A 17,883-nucleotide genomic window follows, 5' to 3' on the forward strand; every position below is an offset into this window, starting at 1 on the left:
CTAAATCACCTATATGAGCCGCAATCACTGCGCAAGAATGTTTTTCTTGTGTTTCATTTCTTTTGAGGAGAGGAGACTGTAGGGGGACCGCCAATACCCACACAAGAAAGTTCTCCAGATGACGGAGCCAGGCTCTTCACAGCACGTATGGTGGGAGGATGAGAGATGACGGGCAGAAGCTGCAATGAGACAGGTTCAAAAAAGAGGATATACTTAAAAAGCTTTTCAACATTGGGACAGCCAAGCAGTGGGACATCCACCCTTGGAGGTTTTCAAGAGCCAACTGAATACAGCCCTGGGCAGCCCACTCAACCATTAAAGGAACCCTGCCCTGAGGAGGAGGCTGGACTACATTACCTCTACAGATCGCTTAAAACCTCTATTATCCTATGATCATATCACATGTACTGTTCCTGCACATTATTTAATCAAAATTGGATCTCAACACAAGATTAGACAAAAGATTTACAGGTTAATTTCAACAACAAATTCCTATAAAAACATGGAAACATCCAAAACCTTCTGGTAACGTAGTGTAATAAACAGCCAGTCCCCTTGTTAAAAAAACCTCAGAAAACAATCAGAAATACTTTGCCTTAGTAAGACAGAAAGGCATTTGAAAATAAACACACCTACTTAATTTTTCAGAACTCAGGAAAAATAGAAGTAAAATACTTTGGAAGTGCATTCACACGTTTTGTATTTGAGATGGGGCTTCCCAAATTGCAGAGGAATATACCTCAAAGACTAGAACTGTCTCCAAGTATAGAAGAGTTCAGCTTGTCTTTATGAATAAACATCAGTGAAGAGAGACAAGAATTTCAGAAAAAGTGGCTGAAGAAAGAAAATATTTTTCTTATCTGTCTAAAAGGGGGGGGAAAGAGACTACAGTAAATGTAAAATATTTTATTCATTGCAAACAAAAGCTGTGGTAACAACATTGCACAATACCAAATTTTAAGGTTTTGAAATTCTCAGAAATTAGTCTTTGTTGTGATTGATTTTTTTCCTCCATATATCTTTATATTTTTACATTAGTTTTACATTACAACAAGGGAAAATTACTTACAGAAATTAAGACAAATTGTATATAACCTGCCATTTTACTAATATTTCATTTATATGTCATAGAGTGTAATCATTTAACACTTTGATCTGAAAAGGATTATTAGATTCAATGCTTTTCTAGTCACGTAACAGAATTATATGGTCCGCACCAATAATTTCTTTGAAACTATTAGAAGTATATGGGAATTCACCGTTTAAGCGTGCTGTTTGTATTTTCTACAAAACATAGGTAAATAACTTTGTTGCTTCACTAGAACAACAATTTCTCCCTTTTGTGTGAGATCTCCAGCAAAAAAAAGCAGACAAATGCACAAACGCAACGCTTCTAGATCCAATGCTGAACAGCCTGGAGGGCAGCAGTGAAAGTCCTGAGTGCAGGATGAGTCCCTCGATGAGACATCAGGAGGGACCCGGCCTCTGCATTGAACCCCGCTTCTTTCAGTTGTTTTGCTATTTCCTCTACATCCCAGCCTCCTTCTCCCTGGTCGGCCAGTAAGTGGTCGATCAGGCGAGGATAGAAGGCGGTAGGTACGCACTTCACCACTAACTTGGCATTGAGGAGCAAGGAAAGTATTTCAGCATCACAACTGGAATCATCAACCTACGAAGAAAGAAAAATCCAAAGTAATTAAAATTAATTACCAGATACGTCCATCAACTAGAACATGTCATGACTGTTCTAACTGCACAGAGCGACCTTGAAAGCAAGATGAGTATTCTGTACGGCTTAACAACCCGGATACACACTTTGCCGATATCAGAATATGTAAAGCTATATCTTTAACAGTCTCTATCACATTAATATAAATATTTGACCTGCAGTTAGCAACCTGGCTAGGATTCCATGAACAGCTTTACAGACTTTTCACAGGGTTTCATCCCCAGTGTAGAACAGACCACACCACCTACCTCCGTATCAAGAATGACAACCTGAGGAAGGACAGAGCAGAATATATTAAATTTTGGTCACTTTCATTAGTATATGTTACCTTTCACCTATTAATGTAATACACAACATTCTCAGAGTCAACCAGATTTCCCAAAATTTCATCACTCACAGCAAGGATGAGATTTTCAGAAGACTACAACTTGTATTTTAAAAGATTTGGAGCACAGATCTCCTACCTCTGTGAGACATCCTGGATGCCTTAGAAAAATATGGTTACTTGATACATGAAAGCAGATATCCTCTTGAAAATCTCATCTATAGCTTTACAAATAACACTACAGAATACTTTAAATCCTATTTCAGTTAATTTTGACCTGTCTTTCCTAGGTTGCTTGAAATGCAGCGTTGTTTTAATCAGCTTAGGTGTCTTACCACTTCACGAAGTGCAAAAAACCAAATACATACAACAATAACACCAGCCAAAGGAAGGGTAGACAACAGTCAGTCTTCAATGAATGCATTCTATCGAGTTACAAATAAACTAATCAAAATTGTGCTACATTTACAAAACAACTTCTCAGTTTAAAAAAAAAAAATTACCTGTTTAGCCTCTGTTTCATTTTCCATAAAAAATGAGGTACCAACAGGTAATAAAGATCCTGTGATCCAGTGATTTGGTACCCGTGAAGACCAATTCAACTACTACTGTTGTGTGACCACATGACGTGACTACTGTATATCCAGATTTGGCACTGACACTTGAAATCTTGAAACGAAGCAATTTTAAATCTAATTATTGTAACAAACCATTTAACCCCGACTCTTTTCAGGACACCATTTAAAGCTTCCTTGTCTCTCTGTTTTCGTTCAAGCTAAAACAGTGCAGAGCTTCTCTTCCTCACATTCATGGACAATGGGCTGCATCCACTCCTTGCCCCCACCGCTGTCACCATGAGCACATTGCAACAGGCACTTCTTGCTTATAACCCAATTCTCTGTCCCATAAAGTTTCCACAACCATTTCTTAGTAACAGGTAACAGTGTCTGTTTGCAGGTTGTTGCTGTTTTTTTGTTTTTTAATTATGATTTTTCCCAGAAAGATTAAACATAAACAACCAAACGTACTAGTAAAAATCTTATCTACTCAGACACATACACTGTGAGAGACCGTGCACACAATTTAACATGGACCACCTAATGTAGGAGACTACTCTCTCCATATTTCCCATACACGTAGTCAAACCAGAAACACAATCCTCAAAACATAAATCAGAAGAGGTACATAATTTTCTCTTGAATGCACGGCATTGCAAGACTACCAAGGTTTGGCACCGTATTTCACAGAATCATAGAATCGCCTAGGTTGGAAGGGACCTTTCAGATCATCTAGTCCAACCATTGTCCATCAATCAAACTCTGACAAAAAACACCACTAAACCATATCTCGGAGCACCACGTCTACCTGTCTTTTAAATACCTCCAGGGATGGCGACTCAACCACTTCCCTGGGCAGCCTGTTCCAGTGCTTAATAACCCTTTCGGTGTAAAAGTTTTTCCTAATATCCAGTTTAAACCTCCCCTGCTGCAACTTGAGGCCGTTTCCTCTTGTCCTATCACTCGTTACTTGGGAGGAATCAATATTACATTTGCACGTAGAGGAACACAGAATTTGTAAGGAACTACCAGGTAGCTCCTTGAATTGAAGTAGATGAGAAATCTGCCACTAGCTTCAGGAGAAAGAACTTCCTTTGAAATTACAGATTATTTTAGGAGAAAGGTCTTTACTGTACATAAATAATATTAGAATTACGAACATAAGTTTCTCTCCTGTGAAAGAGCTGAAAAGCCATCATGATGACTGAAAGCTCGTATGTGATAAGCAACAGAAACAGAATAATTTGTTGCTCTATTTTAGAAGATGCACTCTATGAAATATAAAATATAATTAAAAAAGGAAAAGGACAGAACATGAAATATTGTAGCATGATAAGTTGCTATGCTTTATCAAGTATGAATCCTTAGATAGTAGACTCCAGGTGAAGCTATTGTCCAAATAAGTCTTTTTATTGCCTTCAATTTACCATTAATAATATATGATCATTGCTTTCAATTTACTCTTTTCACTTGCTTTGGAACTTCAGAAGCTTTCCAGAAAAACAGAATGGCTTCATCATGTTAACCAGGAAGACTGTTTGCTGTTTCACCATCACGCTACTTCTTCCATTACTTCATTTAGATATTTGTGTTTTTCTTTCCATTGAAAACTTAAAAATAAACTTGATTTCCTCCAAGTCTTCAACGTTTTCATACTTAGTTACACGAACCTCTCACGGATTACAAAGCTAATGCAGTAGTGTAGGGTAGCAGTTCCAGGTCCAGTTTACTAATCAGTTCTAAGAACAGTAGGGATGCCCAGTCTTTAGGCTGGCCATTTTAAGTCTTTAATTATTCAATATTACCTCTAAATTGTCATATGCTAATTACTGATGTGTTTTCCTGTTGAAGATGGGCTGATGATTAAATAAAATTCCTAGTGTTAGCATCTTGCAGCATACCATGCAGTATGCTAAGCTATTATCCAAACAGCTCTCGTCTTTTCTGAAATGGGAGGCTGGAGGGACATTCTCCCCCGCCTCCAAGCTCCCTGTGCTCTATTCTTGACTGGTATGTAGGACGCAACTTTACACAGGGCTTCAGTGTTTGATTCCACGAACATAAAACGCAAACAGTAATTACAATAATGAGATTAACAACAGATGGGAAGTCTGATTGAAATCAGTTTTCTAGGCTATTATTCAGTTAACGAAAAAGTCCTATAGATTAGTACAATTTCATACGCCAAAAACCTACAACTGGAGAGAGACGAGTCTGAAAGTAAAAGACCTTTTCTAGCATGAAATCATTAAACATCTGAGCTATACTGTGGGGATGAAGATGTCTGCATGCAACACAGAAGCAAAGCAACCTGTCTGTACTCATGCTCCTTGTGTCCTTACACATAACAAAAGAGCACACAAAAGGCTCTTGGGTTGTGTCTGACAGCTCATCCTTAAGCTCAAATAGTCCAGTAGGTTTAAATTGATTAACATTTCCCAGTTTCTGACTTCAAGGCTGTCTGAAGACCTGGTCAGAAAGAGGAAACCTTTGTATCTTTGTAATGTAATTGTCTCTGGATGGAGACACAAGATGGCAACCAGACCCTGTGAACACATTTCAGCAGCTAAGGCCCCTGTCTATTCTGCAACTCTTCCTTAAATCCAAGCAGAGTCTGACAGGTGGGGGAAGAACACAGAGAAGCCAAGGTTTAATGAGAAATCTATATAAAAATAGGCAGCTGAGAAAGATAGATTAACTGTTTGTTTTTATCAGTTTTGCAATTCCAGATCATGCCAACATTTTGGGTATCAATTGCATATGAAGAAACAGTCATTAATTTAACTAAAACCAAATGCACACGCAGAAATTCCTTACCAGCACCTATGCAGATTGTCAATAATGGGGGCACATCTGGCTGGAGTCCCCATCGCCAGTGGTATTCCTCAGGGTTCAATTCTAAGGCTGGTTCTGTTCAATATCTTTATCAACAATCTGGATGTGGGATTTGAATGCACCACTAGCAAGTCTGCTGATGATACCAAACCAGGAGGTGCTGATGAGTCTCTTAAGGGACAAGAGGCCTTGCAGAGAGATCTCGACAGACTGGAGCGCTGGGCAGTCATCAATGGGATGAAACTTAACAAGTCGAAATACCAGATTCTGCAGCTAGGACAAAGTAATGCCAGGCACAAGTATAAACTGGGAGAGGAGTGGCTGGAGATGAGCCCTGCAGAAAGGGATCTGGGGCTGCTGGTCGACAGCAGGCTCAATAGGAGCCAGCAGTGAGCCCTGGCAGCCAAGAGGGCATCCCGTGTCCTGGGGTGCACAGCATAACCAGCCGGTCAAGAGGGGATTATCCCTCTGTATTCAGTGTTGGTGTGGCCTCACCTTGAGCACTGTGCACAGTTCTGGGCCCCACAGTTCAAGAAGAATGTGAAGGTCCTTGAATGTGTCCAGAGGAGGGCAACAAAGCTGGCAAAAGGGCTGGAAGGCATGTCCTTTGAGGAGTGGCTAAGGATTTGTCTAGTTTGGAGAACAGAGGGCTGAGGGGTGACCTAACATTGCTCTCTCCAGCTTCCTGAGAAGGGGATGTGGAGAGGGAGGTGCTGATTTCTTCTCCCTGCTATCCAGTCATAGGACACGTGGGAACAGTTCAAAGCTGCACCAGGGGAAGCTTACACTGCACATTAGGAACTATTTCTTTACCAAGAGGGTGGTCAAACACTGGAAGAGGCTTCCTAGAGAGGTGGTCGCTGCCTTGAGCCTGTCAGTGTTTAAGAAGCGCTTGGACAATGCCCTTAGTAACATGCTGTAACTTGGTCAGCCCTGAAGTGATCAGGCAGTTGGACAAGAGGATCATTGCAGGGCCCTTCCAACTGAAGTAGTCTACTCTATCCTATTCTAATAAATCAATGCATATTTCAAAACTATTAAGATAGTTTTATTTAAGTATCACTGCTCAGTGTATAAGCTGTAAGATTTTTAAAAATTAAATCAATTTAAATTTAAATTAAGGCTAAACCTGTTTAAAATCAATTTTAAATTAGAACAACAAGGATTAACGCAAAAAAACTACCAAAACACTAGAAAGGTAAACACACAGCATCTATTTAAAAGTAAAGTACACCACAGAGAGTATAATGATGGCTGTACAAGAAATGACTCAGCAAAACTAGGACTCGTCAATCTATAAAAAAGGCAGCTTAGAGGGCATAGAGCAGACAGCAACCGCATACCAAATATTAGCCTACAGTACATACAGACTCTCTAAATGGCGTTGTATTTTCTTGTCCAAAATCACTCTTTTGACAAGAGTTGTAAACAAGAGAGTAGAACCCAGTTAAGATCATTACTAAACAGCAATTCTACCATCCCCGTGTTAAAAAGCTGCTGCTTCTGGGCAGACAGCAGTGGTAGAATCTTATTAACGAGTCACTTCTGATCTGCCTGCATATGCAGAGCCCTCACTATCCCAAGATCCTAACTAACTCTAAAAACACTGGTTCCAGCAAAGTTTATCACTGATCCCAGAAACACTGTTCCAGTGATATGGGATGCAGCTGACTGCAGTTTAAGCAAGTCTCAGAGGTGCAGGTATCTTCTGCACAAATGAATATACAACCACTTTCCATATTGTGTGAACATGTGAATAAACTATAAAGCACAATAATGACAAACTCGGAGTACATTATGCCTATCTGGACTTCCACGTTGAGGGTGCTAAATTTTTCATCAGTGTAAAACCTGTTACTTCTGGAAGGCTTAAAGGGGAGAACACTTTTCTTACCCATCTCTCCTTCAGTAGGATCTGACGGTGCAGATTTAGTGTGGTGCTCAGGCACAATGCACACAAGTAAAAGAACTAAGAGGGATAATTATGCTAAGGAGAGGAAATCCTCGCTTTTTTTTTTCTTGACTTCCACACCTATTTAGGTATTGGCTGAAATCTACTTTCAAGATGTAGGCACTCAAGTGGTGTCTCTGATGACTAGCTCACTCCTTTAGACTGTGACGATCAATACCTTTCCTTCTAGAGACACACATAGTCATTTGAGAAGTGAGACAGAACAGAAACAGAACTGCCACAGATGCACTCGTAATTTCCACTGAAGCAGTGCTACAGCACTCTGCTTCAAATGGGGCTTGTGCATTTTATCAAAGGTTTCTTAAACCCAGAATTTATAAATGGATCTGCATGTACAGATGGAAAACCTCATCTCAGCAAGGTTCCCCTCAACAGGTACGGAAGTGAGGACCCACTTGTACTCTGCCTCCGCGAGTCCTGAACTCTTTCTGCACGTCTTCAGCATGTCGGGTAGGAGCCTTATCCCAGACCTGTAAGTGCTGTTCTTGAAGAGGACACGGGATCCAAGCTGTTTCCCCACTGCCCTTGGCAAATGATCCCAGCACGAAGCAGTTGTACAACCTGTATTCACCCCTACACTGACTGCTGTATTTCTGAATCAGAATGACAGTTTGCGTCTTACGCTGAACTCAGCGCCATCAGTGCATAATTGGTAAGGGTTAAGCATGCCTGCCTGAGGCTCTGCCATCAGCACACTCATGTTACGAGCTGCAAATGGGCTCAGGCTTGAGGCACTCACCTCTACCAAGGCAGCAGGTCTCCTGGGAAAGCAGAGACTGGGAGCCTGCAAGTTTTAAGAAAGCTTGTGTGTGAAACAGGTGGGTGAAGGTCAGCTTTGCCATAGGTGGCACCTCCTCTGATGTACTTAGAAGAGGAACTTGAGGCATCTAAAAGGCTTTACTGATAAATCACTGAGGCCTCCACAAATTCATGCAACCATGAACCTAAGAATTTTGTGGATCTGCTCTCCAAAGACCAAGGAGGCATCTTGTATCAACATCCAGTATTTTTTCTGGTTGCTAATATAGCCTACATGGACATTGTACCTGTACTTGCTATGATGCAGTATATCTGAAAAGAAAACAAAAAACATCTCTCCTAAAGAGCAAATCAGGGTCTGGGCAATTCCCTGGCAGCACTGTTTGTGCAGGTGTCTAGAGGGTCTGGTATTAGCAATAGGCAATATTTCATCCATAACTTATGCATTATGAAATATGGATACTAATGGGAAGATAAGAGCTGCTGCTGATGTAACAGCAGCAAAGAACGGAACCTGCTGTTTCCCACAGTATTAGCTCTCCACTACTGCTGGAGTAACGATGCTTTTCATTTTATTCTTGAATGGAGTCTATATAGGGCAAATAAATAAGGGGGAGAAGAAAACAAAGAGATGTTAAAAAAACCACTAGAAAACTAACCCAGAGAGAGATATTTTACCGTAATCACTGTTAGCTTATATACACATAATATAACAAGATTTCTTTTAAAAGGTAAGCCACACCAAGTCAGTAGACATAAATGGCAATGGAGACAACTGGAGATTCCATTATTTTACACATTCTCTTGGATTTTTTTGTACCACATTTTTCAATAAATCATGTTGCAAAGGTAGTCTCAGTACTTCATCACTGAAAGTATAGCATGTAAACCGAGCTAAAACACTATTTTAGATTAACTAAAACCATTTTCCAGTTCTAGTTTCTATTAAAGCCTTGGTTGAAGAAGTATTTGCACTGATTATATTAACTCCCATTTGTTGGCTGTTTAAACAATGTAACTACCAACAGGTAATAGAATATTTACTTGCTCTGTCAGAAGTATAAAAATCCATCTTAATCTTCAAAAGATAACCAACTGAACAGACAACACTGAAACCATTCTCAAAACCAATCTGACTCCCAAGGGCAAACGAAGTGCTATTGGCAGTAATAAGCTTATTTAAGTAAACTGATTTTTAAAATTATTCACGCACCACACAACAGAGAGGAAGAACAGTTATTTCTGTTATCCAAAAAAGACAAGTGGCAGATTATAAAAAGATACACAATAAAGAGAGAGGTCTGCAATTTCAAAAAAGCTTACACAAAAGCTTGGTTGTTTTATTACAGGCAAAAGCTATACAATTCCTAGTATCAGCACTTCAGCATCATCCTTAACTGTAAACATCCATAAAGCTGTCAGCAACATACAACAAATGGCTAACTAATACTTGGTATCAGCAAGCGAGTGCTGTATTTTTCTCACAGCCGCGTTTGTGAGCTGTGTTAGCACTATGTCAGGGAATCAATAGCTATGATTTCCCTTTGCCAGATGTTATTCGTCCTTTTCCTGTTCAATGTAAGCAGAAGTGGGCTTCCTATGAAAAATTCATTAAGAATTCTACAAAAAGCATTAACAGCCCAAATACTGTTTTTAAAAAGCAAAAAATACGCATACAAAATTATACTGAATAAACAGCATTGACGTAGCTAGGCGATATATGCACTTTTAGTACAACACCAACTAATATGATCATCAGAGATGCATATAAAACAAGCAGCAAATATACTTTCTAAACAATATATGAACAGCTTTTAAGTTCACCATGGCACTCTTCTGTACTAGCTGCTTTTCTAACACTGGCAGTGGAATGTCACATTCAAGGTACTGGATAAACTCCATGCCTGACGTAATGAAGTCAATAGTTAAATTTTCATTGACTTAAAAGAAAACATCAGGCCAAAGCTAAGTGCTTTGAAAATTCTAGGTTATGCAGCACTCTTACAGAACTATGCGCTCAAGTGAATACTGAATTTAGAAGGAAAAGTTAAAAACAGCTTATCAAGCTGCCTCCTGCATAAGAAGGCCAAAAAGAATATTATTTTAGGCATGCACAGGTTTACAAAGTGCTTTTATTAGTAAGAAGATAATATGGCTCCTGGCCCTAAAAGTTCAATATAATGCAATCAACCTAGAGTGTAGAAAATTGAAAGCCGTAGCACACTAGAAAGAAAAGGGCAGTTAAGAGAGCAATACAATTAGCAGCCATTCAGAAAGTGCTACTGCACAGCATTGTGCTTTAAAAATAGTTAAACAAAATGTACTCGGACACAAATTCCTGCTGGCAAGCTTTAGAGCTAGTCACTTGCACAGCAGCTTTCATCTGTTCACAAAAAAGTCAATTTTAAAAGGTTAACAAGAACATACAGACGAGAACGTGCACGCATATATCAGATCGCCGCTTGCTTTTCTGTGAGACCGTCTTGTTTAAAAAACGGTCACAAAACCCCCTTGCTTTGCAGACACAAAATCTGAAGTTGCCGTTGTAAAAGAAAACTATCAATATGCTAAAGATCATCTACTATTGTTTTGGCGGTTAATATTTATAAAATTAATTTTTGTGGAAAATTCCAAATATTTGTCGTGTATCTGTATGAAATCAAAAAAGGAATAGGAACACCTTCACAAAAACCTGTTGTTCTTTGTTTAGAATGCCAAACTCAACGAGAAACGCTCCAAATTAATGGATGCTAACTATGACATAGGAATTTTGATACCGGCAGATGTGCATCACGTATCATACGCCCTGCCTCCTTCCATACAACCATTTTAAATGTTCATAGAGGACGGGTTAAAAAAAGCTGGTGCTTTAGCCATTTTGGTAGCTAATTCCTTCTGAAAGAAAGTTAGCAACATTTGAGATGGAGCCTGCGCTTCCAGATATTTTGTTTCTCTGACTGGTCTTCACCACTGTGTTCCGGAGTCCTCCAGAAAGGGAAGGGAATAATTCCTTTCACAGGCTATCCAATGGGAATAAAAAGAGAAAGCTTCTGGAATACAACGTGCAGCATTAAGAAGGAAAGACACAGCGCATGAGGAGGAATAAGTGAGGAAGAGAGACTTAAGGGAGAAACCTGACAAAAGCAGGATACAGAACATCTTTTCTAGGGAACACAGAACAGTGTGAAAGTAGGGAACAGCACTGCACAGTTTGTTGCAACCAAGGAATCTGAAAAATTTGTTGCGACTTCTGTAACTAGAGCAGAAGGCCTGTCCTAGAAGGCTCCTGCAGAAACGGGGAATGTTTGCCTACTTTGTGTGTCTCAGAAAAAAATTATAATTTCAATTTGAATTCTTAGCAATCACATTTTTAAAGCTTTTGTGTTTTGTGGATGCTGATTTTAAAAAGATATACACAGTTCCATTTCTGTTTCCGTATGAGCAGTTTCATTTTTAAGTAGCATATGGGAAATTTACCATCAATTATAATTTATATTGTAATACACAACCAAGAGCTCCCTAAGATACAGTGCAGAATTTGGAAATATTAAGATATGTGGTTTTTCCACTGAAATATTGTCACTCTCAAATGTTCAACCCAGTTAATTCAGCCAGGTAAGAAAGCCGTTCCTTTCATGTAAAGGTCTGAGACAATACTTCCCTTCTCTTTTCTGATCGAGTGCTAGGTCGTAGACCACAGCCACCATAAAATCCAAGAAAGTCAGGTTGTACGTGCACAAGTTCATTTAAGAGCTTGAAGATGTTTTCAACCCACCTCAGTTTTCAGGAAAGAAAAAAAAAAAGATAAAAGATAATATAATGCTTTTGTCTAGGAGACTAGCTTTCATTTTTTTAGGTGTTCCTTCTTAACTCAAGAGCAAATACACAGGAAAAAGAGTAATGTAATTTTATATTAACAATTGAAAAATTCACAGTAATGTCTTTCAGTTCTTGTCCAAAGAAAAAAGACAGAGTTTTGGTGAGCTTTTTTCCCCCCAGGAACTTCGCTGCAGTATCGAATAAAATCTGTTTAGAATTGCATGAAAGTCCCCAAACATCTTGCATTTTAACCTTTCTACAACAAGACCAGCGATGTAACGGCTCTCCACGTGTACACGACCAAGTATGTCAGAAACAAGCTACCTCATCTGATGTACTATTATCACTTAAAAAAAAAAACCCAAAAGAGCTAGAATATGAACCCAGAGATAACAATCTACTTTATATAATAAAATAGCTTCTGTTCCAGCACACTGACTTAAAATAGCATACTACATAATTTAAAGAAAGTGCTATGATGTTTAATCACCTCAAGTATATATAAAAGATCTTACTAGCCCCGCGTTACTGCTCACTGTGGACACAATAGATGTGGAAAACATTAATAATGATAAGGGTCTCAATAGTTTCTGCTTACTACATGAAGATAAAGGAGCTAATTTATTACCTGAAACTCTGAAAGGTGGTTAATTCAATTGCTCATACCTTAGCAACAGCTTTTATTTGCTCCAGTGCCACAGCGTGAAGATCTTGATCTTTGCTTTCTAGCAGCAGTTTCAGTGATGGCAGCAGGAGGGACTGGTTAAGCAGCAGCAAACATAATTCTTTTATGCACTGAAAATAAAAGTAAACTCATTCGGTGAGATCTCTGGAGATACTAGCATCATCATTCACACTAAAATTTATGAAAATTCTATGTCAAATGCAAAATGAAAACAAACTTTTAAAACAAATGAACTCCCAGTTGGAAATAACTCTTCAGAAACTTGAAAGGACAAATTTTTAAAAAATGTGGAATACAGGGTTATAAGTGCAACATTTATTATATTAAGACAAGGCAGGTACTGCATCACCATTACAAACCAGAGTTTTACTGAAAGAACAACAGAGCAATCACAGCTCTCTGTGGGACTAATACATTTGTGCTTCCTGAAATCCTGCAAAGCACAGGAAGAAACTTAATGGACACCTGTGACATTTCTGTAAGTCAATTATGCAATCATAAAAGTGGAACAAAATAAAGAGGAAATCACAGTACATACCAGAGTTCAACATCATAAAGCTCTGTTGTAAAACATTTTCAAATTTTATACCAATTTTTATACACAATTAAAGCTTGGCAAATTAACTTTCCCTCATTCATCTAATTTCTCATCTTTTATAATACAGCACAAATTTAGCATCATTAATCTTCTGCAGGAAGAAACTGTGCAGAGAAAAAGTTTTTTTGAAAAAAAAAAAAAACAAAAAAAAACAAAAAAAAACAAACCACCCCCAGAAAACTCCCAAAACCCACAAACCTAACAAACCTACTGTGTATTTCCAAATCTTTGCCTTGGCCTTTATTTAAAGCAAACTAACAAAACCTCGTACATGAAACTTGTGGCTTCCCCCCCCCCGCCTCAACACCACAGTGATTTATTCATTTATACATTAAAAAATATTTCAACTAACAAATTATGTTATAAATCAAATAATAACTTCCCTTTCCCTTTTGGTCATTTTTCAAGAATTTTGGTCATTGGCCACAACCACTTCCCAATGAGGTCCAGAGATGTCCCATATTCCAGGACAACCTACACTAAGTGCTCTGGGTATTGTGTGATAGTCACCTTGAAGGTGGTACCCAACTCAGAGGCGCTCTCTGTTTCACTCCAACATTTAAAGAGCAATTGTTGAAGGAGCTCATCAGCTAAATACTAAGTTGGGAGAACGCAAGTCTTCCCCCCTCCCCCCCTTTTTTTTTTTTTTAAACATCTTTTGAAGTTTAATGACAAGTGTCACAATTTAATGACCAAAATCATAGAATGGTTTAGGTTGGAAGGGACCAGCACTGTTTTAGTAGCTGTGAACCTAAAAGCCTAAGAATTATTTGAAGATGAAGAGATGTTAAACGCTCCAATTGTAGCATACTGCAGAGACACCTGGCCTTGCTTGGTAGCACAGGCAGGTATCTGGCTGCACGTTGCTCACTCTTTTCTAAATTTATACTTTCAAGAAACACTACCTAGAAGGATATATTCTATCACGCTGAGCTCTGAGTCACTGAGGCTTGTTCTCTTGCCTGGACTCGTTCCTTTAAACTTGTAATCTGTACTGCTACTGATAATGTTTTCAGTGAAGGGTACGATACAGGATCAAGGAATAAGAAGATTAAATACATACGTTAAGCTTTGTCTGATCGGTCATATGCTTATTAAACTTCTGATAATTTCATATTCCATTGTATTTCTTTTGAGCAGTATGGCTGCCATACCAGCAAACTTACTGAACGCAAGGTTAGATAGTCACACTACACGTCTCCTTTTCTTGAAAGGGTGTATCCACGGCAATAAATGCAGCTTATGTTCAGTAACATAAATTCCTAGAGTCAGAACATACATAACCTGAACAAAACAGCAATTTTACCATGCTTGCTTTTTCTGTCTGAAAGCCTCTCAAAACTAAATGGAGAAGCAGTGCTTTAAGAAATAACCCTTCAGTATAAAAAGGCTCTCTAGAAGAGCTCCAAATCATATTTTTCAGTTGTGTGGGGAAGAAAAAGAAACTAAGCAAATTGGAAAATGTAACTAGGTACTGTACATTTTTACAGCAACAGAGCAGGGAGAGAAAATATGCTGATGTTGAATCAGTTTGTTCTCCCAATGAGCTGCTTTAAGATAAAAAAAATTAAATCTCTCAGCAAACAAATGCAGTAATATAGATATTAACACTGCTATTTTCAAAGAAATAGCATTTAACTCAGATGATATGCCAGCATTGTTTTCTTCTTAGATACTTCACAATTACACTCTAGTATTGGTTACACATGCCAACGGGACGTGTTCTAACACAATCTGCTTTGTCATCACAGATGCATAAAGGCCTCCACGCAAGAAAACACACGTTTAGCTATCCGATTAACTTCTGTTTACCTTACACTAGCAGATTTTGAAGCCAAAGGGCGTTAGATTTCAGGTAGGTACCAGTCAGATGACTTGAGTTTGTGCCTGACAACGTGTCCAGCAGACATATCCAAGTGTCACCTATAAAACCATCATCTCTCTTGAAGGAGAAGTATACGCTCCAACAGTTAATTTTACTTACTGTCAAAATATCATGCCTTATGCTAAAATTTGAAATGTTATAAATTAAACTCAATTGTTTCTTGTTATGCCTTTCTTTGTAATTAAAGCATTTTATAGCTTCTGTTCCATCTAAAAAATATCTGCAGAATAAAACCAATCACCTCTTGATCTCTGATAAGCTAACACACTGCACTCCTTCAGTCTTCCACTCTCATCCGTGCACTGATTTTTGCAGGTTTTCTCTTTTGCCTCATTTTTCAGTGTCCTCCCGAAATGCAGCTATACTAACAAAGTGTTTTATTTTAATGCCATTTTTACTTGTGGTTTATGGAGAAGGGTACTTCTTATCCACTCTTCTTCACTTGATGTCTCTTATCAGTAAGACTCCACTGCCTATTTTCCTGGTACACTTACGATACAACATCACGATTAATGACACAGTGATACAAAAAAGTCAGTAACCAAAAGGTAAGAAATGCAAAGTGTTAAATATTTTGTTTCAATTCTTGTTAAAAGATTTCAGGCAAATGAACAATTAACAGTTGACAATAATAATAATGGGTGAGACTTCAGCATTGAAAATTCAGTCTCAAATAATAATAAAAAAAAAAACAACGTATTTCTGGGGCTATAAAAAATTCACCCCAAAACACCTAAAGAAATAGTAAGTCAAGTTAAGGGACATCACCCTTGAGAACACGACAGGTTACACAGGACTGGAAAAGAGAAATACAGTCTGTCTTTCAGACATGGAAGAAAGCAGGCATGCAAGGGGGAAAGTATTATGGACCTATCGGATACTCCCAGTTCATGAAAATCATCAAAACACAGTGAAAAAAACACAAACAAAAACATTGTACAGAAATATGTTCCTAAAGACCCCTGCAACAGGTTCTGCGGTTAAGAGTAAGGCCATCACTATGGCATATTTTAAGTTTAGCAACACTTTGAAAACGTGACACAAAACGCTGTCAGAGGCACCAGGGAAATGAGTTGTAGGATAGCGTGGTCCAACTTGCAAACCCCTGGAGTAGCCTCCATCCCTTTTCCCACAGGAAGGGACTGGTCAACTTGCCAAATAGACTGTCCAAATAGTACAAACACCTTCTCGTACGTCTATTGCTCGTCGTATGGCTGCACTGTTGCTCTGGGCAGCAACTGGAAATCCAACCCTAGGCAGCAAGCCACCACTCACGGTGCTTCTCAGAGCAACACAAGTGCCTTTCTTTTCTGGAATAAGCACTTTAAAACACTTGAGTGCCTGCCTGCCGTGAGAGGCTGCACTTAGAGCGGGTATGATGTTACCTGTGAGAGGGACAAGGGAAGTCATAAATCAAAATCTGGATTACCATGATTTAGCTGAAACTTTTGTCTTCTATCTAGTTATGCAGCTATGAATGGTTCACTGTAACACCAGTGAGACTCATAAAATGGATTTCGTAAGAGTCTGTTTTGGGTCCAATATTATTCAGTATTTTCATGGATGGCTTTAAGGGCTGGATAATGAGTACAAACAGTATTGTGTCTGGAGAGGCTGAAAGCAGACCAAAGGGCAGCATTTAAATTCAAAATTATCTGAACAAAACGATCAGAGACAACCGTGAATGAAGAAAAACATACAATGTAAACTCATATATAAAAAATGGGAAAACTAGCTACAGAAATAGAAAAAACGAGACCAACTGGCTGCTATATTATTCCAAGAGATAAACATCTTATAGCCACTAGGACCCCAGGGTGACTACAGGTAAGAGACTAGATGCATCCTCCCATTTAGGTCTCTACATTAACTGACACACGACCCACACTTTAACACTTACTGGGGGGAGAAGGATTTGCCCCTTTCTCAAAAGATTAATCAGGCAGTGCAGGGGATGTCAGACAGTCCAAACACATGTGCATTCCAAGCAAATAAAACAATGCTTATTTCAACTAAGAGGAATGAAAAAAAAAAAAAAAAGAAAAATCTATCCACTGCATAATGCAAATAAAAACCACGACAGACACACACACGGATGCAAAGATTAAAGCTGTGCAACTCCTCAAAAAACATTAAAAAAAAGAACTTGCCCCTAAAAAACTAGAAAGACCAGCAGGAGGTGGAATAAAGGAAGAGAGAAACCTTTCTAAATACATCTGAAGAAACAGTCTAACTTCTAGACCATCATGACTTGAAGTTAAATGTTTCTTCCATCACAGCCTCTGGACTTCAGAATGGCAAATGTAATTCATGGTGATAAATTGATCTCTCAGTTTTTAGAATTCCATCATTCTAGGTCTGTCTTCTTAATCAGTGTATGTATTGAAATGTGAAGTCATCTAAACAGGTTAATTGTCAGTAATCAGATTTTGATCTTATTCAGCCACACGATCTCAGCTCTCTAATTTTGTACTTAAGTACCGTAGCTGTGCATACAAATAAGTTACTTAAATTATCCATGTCATTCCCCCTCTTCCCAAGCAGAGACTTGAAGCAATATAGCCTGTGTTTGTAGATAACTATACAATTCCACATTTTAGTGCGATTCCTGTTGACATACAGCTTTCTAGTCACAAAAACAGTATTTCACGTTGGTAAAGCTTGAGGACCAGAATGTCTTCATATTATGTATATTCACACCCCCACAGAGGGCTCTTCC

General features: G+C 38.6%; 1 protein-coding gene across 1 annotated transcript in view; it reads right to left on the reverse strand.

The window, feature by feature from the left end:
* Positions 1-891: 891 nt before the first annotated feature.
* NBAS (NBAS subunit of NRZ tethering complex) overlaps positions 892-17,883 on the reverse strand; it is a 194,984-nt gene continuing 177,992 nt past the window's right edge. Inside the window, 2 exon segments of the mRNA XM_063330494.1 lie at positions 892-1,669; positions 12,663-12,791. Coding sequence (XP_063186564.1) covers positions 1,394-1,669; positions 12,663-12,791 — 405 coding nt within the window. The 3' untranslated portion in view covers positions 892-1,393.

The sequence above is a fragment of the Chroicocephalus ridibundus genome, chromosome 3 (assembly GCF_963924245.1).
Source record: "Chroicocephalus ridibundus chromosome 3, bChrRid1.1, whole genome shotgun sequence".
NCBI classification, from domain to species: domain Eukaryota; kingdom Metazoa; phylum Chordata; class Aves; order Charadriiformes; family Laridae; genus Chroicocephalus; species Chroicocephalus ridibundus.